Source organism: Manduca sexta, chromosome 22, assembly GCF_014839805.1.
Source record: "Manduca sexta isolate Smith_Timp_Sample1 chromosome 22, JHU_Msex_v1.0, whole genome shotgun sequence".
Taxonomy (NCBI): domain Eukaryota; kingdom Metazoa; phylum Arthropoda; class Insecta; order Lepidoptera; family Sphingidae; genus Manduca; species Manduca sexta.
The window spans coordinates 13631626-13644109 of NC_051136.1; the positions used below are offsets into that span (position 1 = coordinate 13631626).

At 34.7% G+C, this 12484-nt stretch overlaps 2 protein-coding genes across 7 annotated transcripts in view; one reads left to right on the plus strand and one right to left on the minus strand.

Annotated features, from left to right (window-relative positions):
• The window catches only part of LOC115441994 (beta-1,4-glucuronyltransferase 1), a 29962-nt gene extending 25562 nt beyond the window's left edge, over positions 1-4400 (plus strand). For 5 of the 6 annotated variants that reach the window (XM_030166937.2, XM_030166933.2, XM_030166935.2 and 2 more), the window contains exon 6: positions 32-4400. In XM_030166937.2, coding sequence (XP_030022797.1) covers positions 32-250 — 219 coding nt within the window. In that variant the 3' untranslated portion in view covers positions 251-4400. The remainder of the gene's footprint in view (positions 1-31) is intronic. The other variant, XM_030166932.2, reaches the window with a different exon arrangement.
• A 236-nt stretch (positions 4401-4636) lies between these two features.
• LOC115441995 (trypsin beta) lies at positions 4637-11575 on the minus strand. The gene is made up of 6 exons (XM_030166938.2): positions 11226-11575; positions 10412-10435; positions 9567-9714; positions 7337-7589; positions 5584-5739; positions 4637-4855 (listed from the first exon to the last, which is right to left on the minus strand). The coding sequence occupies exons 1-6, from the start codon at positions 11422-11424 to the stop codon at positions 4685-4687; spliced, it is 951 nt and encodes a 316-aa protein (XP_030022798.1). The 5' UTR covers positions 11425-11575; the 3' UTR covers positions 4637-4684.
• Positions 11576-12484: the final 909 nt, after the last annotated feature.

Consider the following 12484-nt stretch of genomic DNA (forward strand, 5'->3'; position numbering starts at 1 on the left):
ATATTTAATTAACTCCAGTATTCTTGCACAGGTATACGAAATGTTCCTCATCGGGTACCAGTTCCGGGTTCTTTCTCCTATCTTCACAATCCACTGGGGTCTGCAAGCTCGCCGAAACCGACCCTTATGGCGGGAGAAACAAAACCAAAAAAACAGAAAATACTTCGAAACCTTCAAACGGGAGTTGTTCGCAAGATACCGGCGGGATCCACTGCACCTTTTGCGAAGACCACCCCCGAAGAAGACCTAGGCATCGCAGGGCCGCGCGAGTTCCACAGCCGGCCTCATTTATTTCGTGGTGTTGGTAGCACTGCTCTGACAATAGTGTGAGTGATTATGTTGAAATGTTGGTACTTCAGTTTCTGTGCGAAATGTGGACACTAGATTAATTTTGAAAATAGAACATTTGTATGATGATATTGGTGATTATATCTTTTGTGCGAAGGGAATCGAGTCTTCAGAAAAGCTCTGAAAGTCTTGGCTTGCTAGTGCCTTCGTTAATACTGCAGTAAAGAATTTCTGAGCACGAAACAAAGCATTTCAAGGACTTGAAAGATGTATTAGCTGGAATGATATCAGTCTTTGTATTCCTGCTATTGTTTATCTGGTCTACTATTATATTACAGCCAGCAAAGTATGACGGTCTTTTAAAAACAATGAAATGCGCATGATTTTCAACACCATCAGATGTTGATTACTTTGTTGCCGCTTGGTATGTCCTGTCTAGGATTTGCAGGCTGCCTAAATAGAAATACTACATTACGTTATTGCACACGATTGCTAGTTTTATCAAAATATGTTATCATAACTCACGTGTTAGTTAGAATGTACAGAATTTTAACCTTAATACGAATTCAAGATTAGTTTCCATTGTATATTACTGATATTTTACTTTTCTCCCGACGTTTAATTTAAATGTCTAACAATTGCGTAAACTTAAGAAATCATTATTACTGATAAAGATCTTTTAAACCCACAATTATCTCATAATTACTTTTACCGTCAAAATAAATCAAACAATGAACCTCGCATTTAAGTCTATTCTAATATATTAAGTTTAAATCTGCAGATCCTGTGTAAACTGTTGTAAATAGAATATCATGAGTTTGTAAATAAATAAATGTTACATTACAAACAAAGATATCAATTTTGGTTGTCATAATTTCCATCAGCTTGTCCTACTTTGTTTTTAGGAAAATTGCAGCTTAAAAATATGAGCTGTGTGTAAGCGTTATATTTTTTTTGAGCACGGCAAAGTGACCCCACTTAATCTGATATTAAGTGGAGTGGAGTCCAATAGAATGGCGACTGACGAGTTATGTCAAAGTGCAAATATCTGTATGGAAATTATTATGTATTCAAAAAGAAATAAGTTTAGTAGCACTCAGCCTAAATAGTGCAAGCCGTTGTTAAAATTGTTTTATTCGCTACATATTAAACAATAAAACGCACTTATGCTGTTATATGTTGTAATCTTTTTTACCGTATATTCTATTACACGTTGAGTGAAGTATAAATATATTAAAGTTATGTTTATCACCTCAGCCAGTTTACGTATTTTAATATTATGTTATCATCTATTTTGATGAATCTGTATTCTGTACAATGCACCTGCGCAATGCTTAGGTACTTAAAATATTATACTATAGATTTAATTACATGTAGTGTACAAAATATACTGTATTCGTTAACATAAACGCACATTGTTACGTTAAGATTGACCGATGCAGTAAAGACGATATTTCACAATATTTTCCAATACAATGGAACCGTTCATGTTATTTTTAAACTTAAAAAAAAAGAGGTTATAAATTCGACGTATATTTTTTTGTTAACTTCTAATATTATTTTAAAGTGGCAATTATTTGCCAAATAACACTGGAATACGATTGAAGAATATTACAGGTGATGTTATTATAGCTTGACCAGTAAAATAGAATACCTTGCTTTGGTGTAGTAACATGTGGAACTAATTCCTTGTATTTACGTTAACTTTAAAACGAAAAAGCAAAAGTGACGCCCCTAAAGCAGGTTTACATAGTTGGGCTATACTGGGATTTATAATATACATGAGAGATCAGTAAAATGCCGACTTATGGGCAGGCGTTATATCAAACGAGATCTACTACTCGTTTCGTCTCGTCTTTCAAATACTTTTACATTCGAATTCATATGGACATGTATTGTGAAATAATTCCTTATTTGTTATTAGAAAATAGCATAGACAATAATTAAAGTTGTCTTACCTCTAGTTCCTTTATTATAAATTATTTAAGTACAAATGTATCACTGAGTTTTAGAGAGTTAGATCGTAAAAATGTATAGCTTTTGTAATGTTGTATCTACTTATAATGCTTTAAGTTGTTTCTTGTATATGCATTATTTTATCACATTTCTCGTGGTAGCGTAGGAATTGAGACGGTGAACCATTCGATTCCCGGTTCAGGTTATTGCAAGAGTGTTTGCAAATATTACACTTTTTTTGTCCGGGATTTATGTTTTGCAAATACAAAATGGAAGGGAAGCAAGAAGAATCATGAGTACATGAGTTATTTACGTCTTTGTCGACTCCACCGCAGATGCCGAAATAGGAATAAGAAATAGGGTCACGATGGTTTGCATTTATTTAATGTTGGGAGCAGTGGTCAGTATGGACAACGATTTTTTAAATTAATTTGTCACTCATAATTTTTGTTATCATGTTTTTGAATGGACATGAATGTAGACCTTGGCTTATATTTGAAAACTACGCAAGCCACAGAATTATAGTATAATATTATCATCATATAATTTTTAAGTATTTAAATGTCTTGTTATACTTACGTTGTGTTTAACGGTTAATATTTTATTATTGACACAATTTTCATTGGTTATCTTAGTAAATATGACATTGAAATAAAACTATTCGCGGTTTTTATTATAATTTTTTCCTGACGTTTTAAAGAATTTGCACCCTTCTCTACAGTCTGCTCTTGGATCACGAAGGCTGCAGTCATCGAAACGTCGAGAGAAAATTATAATATAAAAACCGCGATAAAATCCACAAAATAGTTTTATTTCAATGTCTAACATTCACGTAAACGTAAGAAATCATTGAGTAAATATGATATAGCTGTACGTGCTAGATTTTCTATCTATACATATCGCGGGCTATAAATATGTGTTTGTAACGTTTTAGAAGCCTTTCGGTTGCAAAATAAGTTGTTTGGTACATATTAAGGGAGTAGGAGGCATGCTTGTGAATATAATGGGTTTTTACAATAATAACATAATTTATATAATTTCATTAAAAGAAAGTTTTTTTTTTCATTTATGAATGCCCCATTCTCCTCTTTTTTTAGTTTCAATAGTTATTGTAGATAGTACTATTTAACAGATGTTGTGACTAGATTTTAGATGTGCACATTTACGCCGGTTTCAGACCAAAAACTAACAGTTAAATTGGTTTACTAGCATAACTCAGATTTTTTTTTATTTCAATTTTCCCAGCTGTGCGAGGCTAAGGTAAACATAGTTCAGTTTTCGGTCTGCAACCCGTATTAAGATGAGAGGGTACCGAATATACTTTATATTTCATAGGATAGTGACGACATACTTAAAATTTTACTCATCGGCCTATTCCGGGCTTAGCCGGCGTATGTCTTCTCTCCAATAACGTGTCTTAGTTTGGTGAGCTGTCGTAGGTGGTGTGGGCACGGTACCAGGTTCAAATAAAAGCCGAGTCTAGATTAAAATGTAGTGATGGTCACTGCTCGATAGTTTAACTTGTCGATTAATACATCCATAAGTTCTATTTATAAAAAGGCGACATGATATTAGTTTTAATCAACAATCATTATGTTTTCTAGGTGAAAACAAAATAGATCTCACCATAAAGGTAATAAAGAGATATTATGAGCAGAAAATATTTATTGCAGTTTTGAGTTAATAAATTATTTCTAAATAATTAATATGTTAAAGTTAAAAAACAATATACCTCTTTGCCATATTATTTAAAAGATGCGTTTATTAAACATTGTGATTTAATACAATCAATATTAGATATAGTTTCAATAAACATAGAAGAAAATAGCATAATTACTAGCTGAATTGTATCTTGTTAGTTGTGAATCAAAGTAAAGATAATTCAATTCAATATTAATAGTGAAAATAAACGCAGTAAATTAATTTTATTGTATATATTTTAAAATCCTGGCCTACTAACTCTGATTATCCTTAGATTAACGGTACAAGCAAGAAGTTTTATGTGGAAAAATGTCGTTCGTGTATTATTTTTTAAATAATAAAAGACAAAATGTAAAATTGTAATAAAGTTTTTGTTTTATGTATACAATATACCGCACGTACCGAAAAATCCTAATTGATTACTGTACTGTACACAAAACTGCGGCCTGTACATACAAAAAAATAAAATGGTTTCAATTAAAAGTTGTTTGTTTTTTCCTATTAATGCTTGTTCGTATTTATATGTGAAAATTTAATTTTATTCACAGAAATTTCATATTACCAATAATGTGTAGCGAATATTCGCTAGTACAAGACTGGACATTACATACTGCTTCTGTATAACAGACGCATTTTAACGCTAATTTTGAATATTAGGCTAAATATACGAGTACTCAAACACCCATGTTTCAATAATCCACAGTTTTATATTCCAACTGATCAGTACGCCATCCTGATCTCAAGAGTATATATCACTTTTATTAGAGATTTTTGAATGAACCCAGTCCCAAATCACGGGGTTCGCCAGCCTCGTGTACACTCCGGGGAAGTTCCCGCGAGCACAGCCCAAACCCCATGAGACTACTCCTATTAGGACTCCTTTGTCTGTTATGGGACCTCCGCTGTCACCCTGGAAAACAAAGTAAATTAGATCAAAACTATAGCTAATTTTAAAAAAATCTTATAGACTATATTGAGCGTTAACTTGGTGCACTACATGTACTGCAGATAATTTGTAATGCTGTTTGAATACAATTTAGATACTTTAAGCATGAAGGAATGACAGAATGAAGACAGACTTAAAAAAAAAGTATGTAAGATATCCATTGTAATTTAGTTCGTGTTGATTACAATAATTAACTCGTGGTAGAGCAATGACAAAAGAGATATTCGTCTATAGCAGTGATATCCATATATCCCGATTCTCACCGGGCTTCCTTTCGCAACTTATGTAAAATCAAATTTTCATTGGAATGATTTGCAGACCGCATTTGTAATTAGTAGTATGGAGTACCTATATGTTGTAAAGGGTTCCCTTTTGGAAAAAGTCACCCTTCAATAACATTGTCTATAGCATTCATATACCGGGCCGACTGTAACAGTAATGACTTCAGCCTTTAATAAACGATCCCAATCTCAATCTTCAACCTGAGAATGAACCAATCAAAATCCTCGTTTATAAGCATGTCGAAAAATACTTTGTTCTGATTGGTTCATTTTTGAGATAGATCGAAAAAAGCGATTTGGATCGCTTTTTTAAAATGGCGGTAAGAGAGGGATCAGGACTACGTACATAATTATCTTGGATTTAAAAGTCGTGCATATGGTGCAAAATTGTTGGTACTTGTATACCCATACCTGACAAGCATCAGGCGTGGACTGGCTGAAGGAGCCGGCGCAGAACATGGAGGTAGGGTCGATGGCCTTCCGATCCAGTCCCGAGCGGCGACACAGCTTCATCGCGATCGTCTTTATTGTGGAGGACTGGAGATACGTCGCGCTGGGACCACCTTCCTAAGATGTTTTAATTGCATACGACATGAAGATTTATTTGAATCCATTAAATGTTATATATGTTAAAATGAGGTTGGGATCCATCAAAGAACAGGCAAGAAACTAATGCTGTACATTTCAAAGTTATTTCATAGGTGTAACAAGCAAAATATAAATGAATTAATATTAGGTATAAAGTACATGTAAAGATATTGTACAAATGATAATAAAATAAATGAAAATAATTTATTTTTAATTAACTGAGACTGGCAAACCAAGCCCGTACGCCATCAAGCAATCATCTGATAAGTGGTCACCTTTTTATATTAACTCCTACATTACCAAAAGAAACATGGAGACACTGCCCTTGAAAAGGAATAGAATTTAGCGAAGACCCAAAAGCATTTATTTAGGTTTCCGGAAATCTATTCATATCTTTTTTTTTTACAGCAAATTACGAAAAGCCGTATAAATACATAAATCAGGGTCCTTATTCTCCATCCCGCACGTTATTTTGACAACACACGCGTAACAAGCACGTAACACAACGCATCATGTTTAGGACTAAAGAAATTTGGCTTACAGAATACTATTCCACGCACATTTCACGAAGATAACATGACACGGCCGCGTTACGCGTTTACACTATCATACAGAATAAGGGCCCTGTCCCCCTAAATTTGTCAGTTTTAGTAACCATGAAACATTGAAGATATTTCGTCAGGAATATTACGTGCAGAAGTAATTTTTTACTCAAATTAAACAATGTCGATAAATTTTATCAATTATTCGCTTGCCTACATATTTTTTCTGTGAACAACAAAGTAATTTCAATTTAAGTTTCTTAAAATCGTAACTATTGCAATAATTCAATTCATTAAGAAAACAAATTTCCCTTGACCTCGTGCGCAGTGCAGTAAAAAATAATTTCATGGTTTTAAAACTATCTGCTACTAGATTGAACGCAATATTTAACTCCATTTTAGTTAAATTTTATTATAACCGTCTCGGTGACGTAGTTGTATTACAATAAGACTGCAGTACTGGAGTATCGGGTTCGATCCCCGGGTCGGTCAAAATGATATTGGGTTTTTCTATTCAGTATAAGACCGGAGGCTGGAATTCGTGCCCAAAATGGCGATAGGCTCGCCCCCTATCACATAATCAGACGGAATACACACGGCGGAAAACGGGTGCACAAGTTGCGCTTCTGCCTACCCTTTCGGGGATAAAAGCCGTATGTGTGTCTGTGTTTCTTATACAACATCACAACACGTCTTGTAGTAAACAGTAAACACTACATCTGAATATGCAAAACAAGACATTAATATACAAAGACTATTTCATAAGAGGTTTTCTCCCAGTAGATGCACTAACACACGTCATTTATCCCGATGGGGTTAGCAGAGGCCGACTAGTACAACTTTTCTCCATGTTTTTTCTGTCCCATGGTGTGATAAGCTGATAACCATATCGAGCACAAATTCCTTACCAACCAAAAAACCTAAACTCCGGTCTGGGATTCAAACCCGAAGGTTTAAAGCAGAAGTCGTATCGCGCACGCGACACAATTACGCCACCGCAGCAGTCCCAGGTATATTAGTTTGTTTATAAGCACCTTCAACTTCCCCCATCCCGAAACAATAGCTGGCTCATTTGCTGGGAGGCGCTCTCCCCTCGCCACCAGCCGTATTGGCAGCACCCTCGCTGAGAACCGAAGCGGCGAGTACAGCCTGATGAGGCCCACGTCGTTGGTCTTCGTCTTGCTGACGTACCGCGGGTGCACGGAGCACTCCTTCACGTCGTACATCTCGCCGCCGTGTGTCTTCCACGAGGAGCCGAGACGCACACTTAGTTCAGATGCCTTTGCTCTGTTGGAAATGGTGATGGCGTATTTAGTATTATATTAAGCAGGTAAATAAATAAATAAATAAAAAATGACTATTCTTTTATCTATTATTGATCTATTTGCTGGTTTAGATTACAAGGTCCTATGTTAATTTTTGCATGATGGAAAATAAGATAAAAAAATTTCAGGTTAGTAAAAATTTTAATAGACCGCAATTCACGGTTTTTTCTTTATTAATCGTTCGGTTTTATTATATATTTTTTGCTATAAAGACATAGAATTGTGATAGCTTTATATAATTCAATTTGTGCAAGAATTCTAACATAGAGCCTTGTAATAATGAGCTAGCAATTTGTCTGGGATAGTTTCTAAAAACGTCGGTTAATTGCAAGAATTTATTGCAGAGAAAAAAGTGAGTTTTTGCTTAATAGAGATCTCAATGAATTGAGCTCATCTTTTATATAACTTAGACTATGACTAATTGCAATAAGCCTACGAAAAGTAGTATGAAATAGCCAACCCAAAAAAAATGAATGTCTTGTAAATATATCTAATTTTACACTAAGATGGCAGATAAAACATTGCAATAGATTGACTCACTTTTGTTAAACCATTTCTTTTAATTAGTATACGAGCGTGTATACTTACACAAAAAAACGTAACACAAAAATATTTGATTCATTAATTTAGTTAGCCTTTGCGATGGGTCATTGGATTTGTAACTCGTATGCATTTCTGAACGCATTGCGCGTCTTCCGCCATTGAGATGGACTTTTGCTTAATTTTTGTTTTTATTTTCAACGTTTTGTCAATGTTGCAAGAAATGTCTTCTTACGGCATCCTTCGTGGTGTAATAGAACAATGTAAGCTTTTTAATAATACATGAATTTGTTTTAATTTTTTTGTTGTCGTGGACATGTGCACTGTGTACTGGTATAAGGCAGTGTTAGGTTGGTTCGTAGGCCTCTGTCGTGGGCGCAGGCCATCCAGTTTGAGAGCCGGACTGATTCGGCTTGACGTATTCTTGTCGGTTGAATTATCGTTATTCATCTTCGTATGCCTTCCTATACGTATTATGCCTAGTTTCAAATGGCAAATTGTTGCAGCAATATATTAAGCTGAGGTTACAAATTCGATATCGAAATCGCGTAGAATAGTATTGCGATGCTATGCGAAGTACTAACTCGGAGTCTGAATTTGTCGATAAAAGACAGCTAATTTATGGGACCAAATGTAACCTTCGAAGTGTGTGTTACACTTCTACCATTCTTGATAAAGCAAAAGCGTAATCTTATGTTTATATATTTGAAAAGGTGATATTGAAAGTAATATAATGCAGCTAAGTCAATTTATCCCAACAAAAGACACGAAATCAAAGCCATCTGTCACAATAAACGCAAACATTGTTCCAAAAAGTGTCGCCAGGAAACAGATGTGGGGTAATAAGGCCCATATTGGAACGGCTCGTTCCCCAGTGCGGGGTCCCGATAAATTTCTCTGGAGCAATCGTAACTCCCTCAAGGCCTACGAAACGTCGCTTCCAAGGAAATGGAGCCAGTGTGTTGTTGGCCCCTACTTGCTGTTTTGCATCGGGAAAATACAACGTCCCGAGAGATATGAGGATCGACAAAGGGTAGTGAAACACTATTCAACTATTTTCAAGATCGAGAGGGAACCAATGACTTAAGAAAATCTACCTTTCTGAAACCTTTGTAGTTTGTGGTGTGTTGCGTGATTAAAATTTACCAATTGACTGAAATAAAGAAAGACTTTATCTCAGGGGTAAAATGCACACTAAGCACCATGTACTGTCTAATATTTACCACTTCTATAAACTTATTACATTTACTGATGGTCACTGCGCTTAGCAGGCAAGGTACTCGTCTTCGCCTATTCGTACCTTAACAATGAATTCGCAGTTTACAAGATGTCAAAGCTTGTGCTCTCAAGGATGCTATTACAAAATTCTATGTGTATAGGAAATAAAACAAGTCTGGACCTCAATAAGCAATGTGCCGCAGTCAGGAGCCAAATATCGGTGATGACGGAACCTCCGCAAATGGGGTAGGTCTTCTCTCGCAGCGAAACTTGCCACGGCACGGCTGTTATGGAGGTGTTCCGACCTGATACTATACGCCTGGTCGACCCTGGAACACCAGACGTGAGAAATTTTATGTAGAGCGGTTAGAATTATTGGTGATTAAAATTGGAGAGCAGTTTGCAATAGTTATTATAGTAGCTAATTTAGTATGACAAATAAAAACACGCATCTTAATAATTTATTATGTAGAGTGGTCACAATTGGTAAAAGAGAATAAATTATGGGAATTATTTGTAATAGTAGAAGTCTTTATATCTCCAATTTTGTGTGCCAAATTGTTAGTTTATATATTTTTATTTTATCGCTTTGAATGACGTGACGAGCTTGCTATTCGTCTGATGGTAAGCGATACGACCGCCCATAAACAGTAGAAACAGTAGAAAGACCATCCAACACCTTGGATTATAAAATATTGTTTGATATTCCACTGCGCTCGTCATCCTGAGACATGAGATGTTAAGTCTTATTATGTCCAGCAGTTACACTGGCTACAAGGTCCTTAAAACCGGAACACAATAGGACTACACACTGCTGCTAGGCAGAAATAGACATTGCGGTGGTACCTACCCAGGCAGACTCTCACATATGAGAGACCTACCACCAATGTTATATTAAGAGTTACGACATCGTTCAGCAATTTTAAATACATTTCGAATAAATAGTAATGCAATAAGAATAACAAAGGAATATCTTAAAACATAATGTTAAAACTAAATGAATACTAAGAAGAAAGTTAAACACACCTCTGCGATTCGACGAAGCTTTGCCTGGAAAATATAGTGCATTAGTTAAAACAGATAGAACTGTAATGCCGTCTAGACTAATCATATAATTAATTAATTGATTAACAGAATGCAAATAAATTTACAAGGAGTGGTTTGCGAAGACTTTACCTTTATTTATTAATTTTGAATAGGCACTGACTCCAAAATTAGTAACAAGTATATTATACATAGATAATGTTAAATTCTTTTTTGGTTTTTAGTGAGTTTTTGAGGTCTTATAATTTATTGTTAGTTTTTTTTGCTTTTATGAGTTAGTAAAAATCAGTACACGTTGAGTAAATCATTTTAAGAGTTTTCTAATGTGTCTCTGAAGTCAAGGGTCCAACAATTATTACATTTTTATGGGACCACACGGAAAGCACCAGATTTCGATTGAGAACCTCCTCCTCTTTTGAATTCGGTTAAATAGGGATTGTGGTCGTTTACTGAAAATAGCGGTTGGGCGTTTGTGTGGAGCCTTAGAGTTTATTTTGTGGCTATATTTTGGTAGTTATTGTTGGACTTTCGTGTGGTATTGGTTTGCACTTTACAGCTATGCAGTTTTCCTCACCATGCTTTCCTTCACCGTTAAAGCAAGCGATAATTCACAAAGTATACCCATATAACTTAACATAAGTCAGAGGTATGTGTCTTTGGATTTTGAACCTGCGGACATTAGTCTCGGCAGTCTGTTGCACTTCCAACTAGGCTATCGTCGCTTATTGTCTTCATTTAGATATATCAAAATATTTTATACACACAATCGGTAATGAAAAATTTATTTAAAACTCACCCAACAGTTTGGACAACAAACAATCGTACATGGCTTCATACTCTCCTCTGACATGAGGTTGTTTTAGAAAATCTAGAATATTATTTTTATACATTTCTGCTTCGGTGGCTAAGTGTGTGTAGTCTAGTTTTTCACACGGTCTGAGCATCTCTTCCTTAGATATTGATACGAATAATAACACCAAACATCTTAATATCATTGTTCTTCACATTCAAAATTGTTATATTTGAATATCGGTTTATTTACAATGCCATTACGGATTGAGTAATAATTGTATAACTTATTAATAATGTTTTTTATGTTAATTATTTAAAGATATATTTAGTATTTTGATAGTGCTGCAAAAATAACATTAAATATAATAATTGAGATTTTTAATTGATTTATTTTAGGCACCTAGTTTAATTTAAAACAATATTTCATATTACGTATATACCATCAAATTTTAGCAAATTTTATAGTTTAATAAAAATAAGTCATTAAAAAAATCTACACGAGACACTCAATAAAAAAGGTATATAAATATACATAATTTACTTAGTTCACTAGGTTATAACGTAACTCTAATTTTAGTTTACAATTGAAATCATTTAATTATGTTGCCTTGATAAAGTATCAAAGCAAATGACCGTGAAATAAAGAAATTTTATTGACAAAACCTAATGTTGCAAAAGCCAGTAACTATGAACCGTGAGATAGCTGGTTCAATTTAATATAAGCCCTAAATACAAGGTCAATACTATTCTTTGATCTTTGTCTACTATTAGTACTAGATTGTCTGCTAAGATGACGTGGTACGTCTGCAGCGCTGAGGTCTCGGGTTTGATTATCGGATCGGGCTAAGTGATATTACGCCCTAGAGTTGAACCCAAGCCATCCGGGCAGTCCGTTGTAGTATTTTCATTCCTTAAGGTCTAGACTCTAGTATAACAAAAGTAAACCTATGATTTGCAAAATAAATACATGTATTTAATTTATGAACCACTCTTTATTATCTTGTTTACGTATAGAAATATGATTTATATATCAAATCGAATGAAATTAATCTCTGTTTTACTCGCGCTTTATACATATTGTGTATTTTTAATGCACACAATTTCACGTTTTCCACATAACGGCAAAACCAAAGAGGTAGACAATGCTAATTAGGTGTTATTTGAGACGCAGTGGGAAGCCTTGTTTTAACATTTCGTGTTTAAAATCCTTTCCCGACTAAATTATATAACACAAGGTACACGATGTCTGATTTCTCGACATGA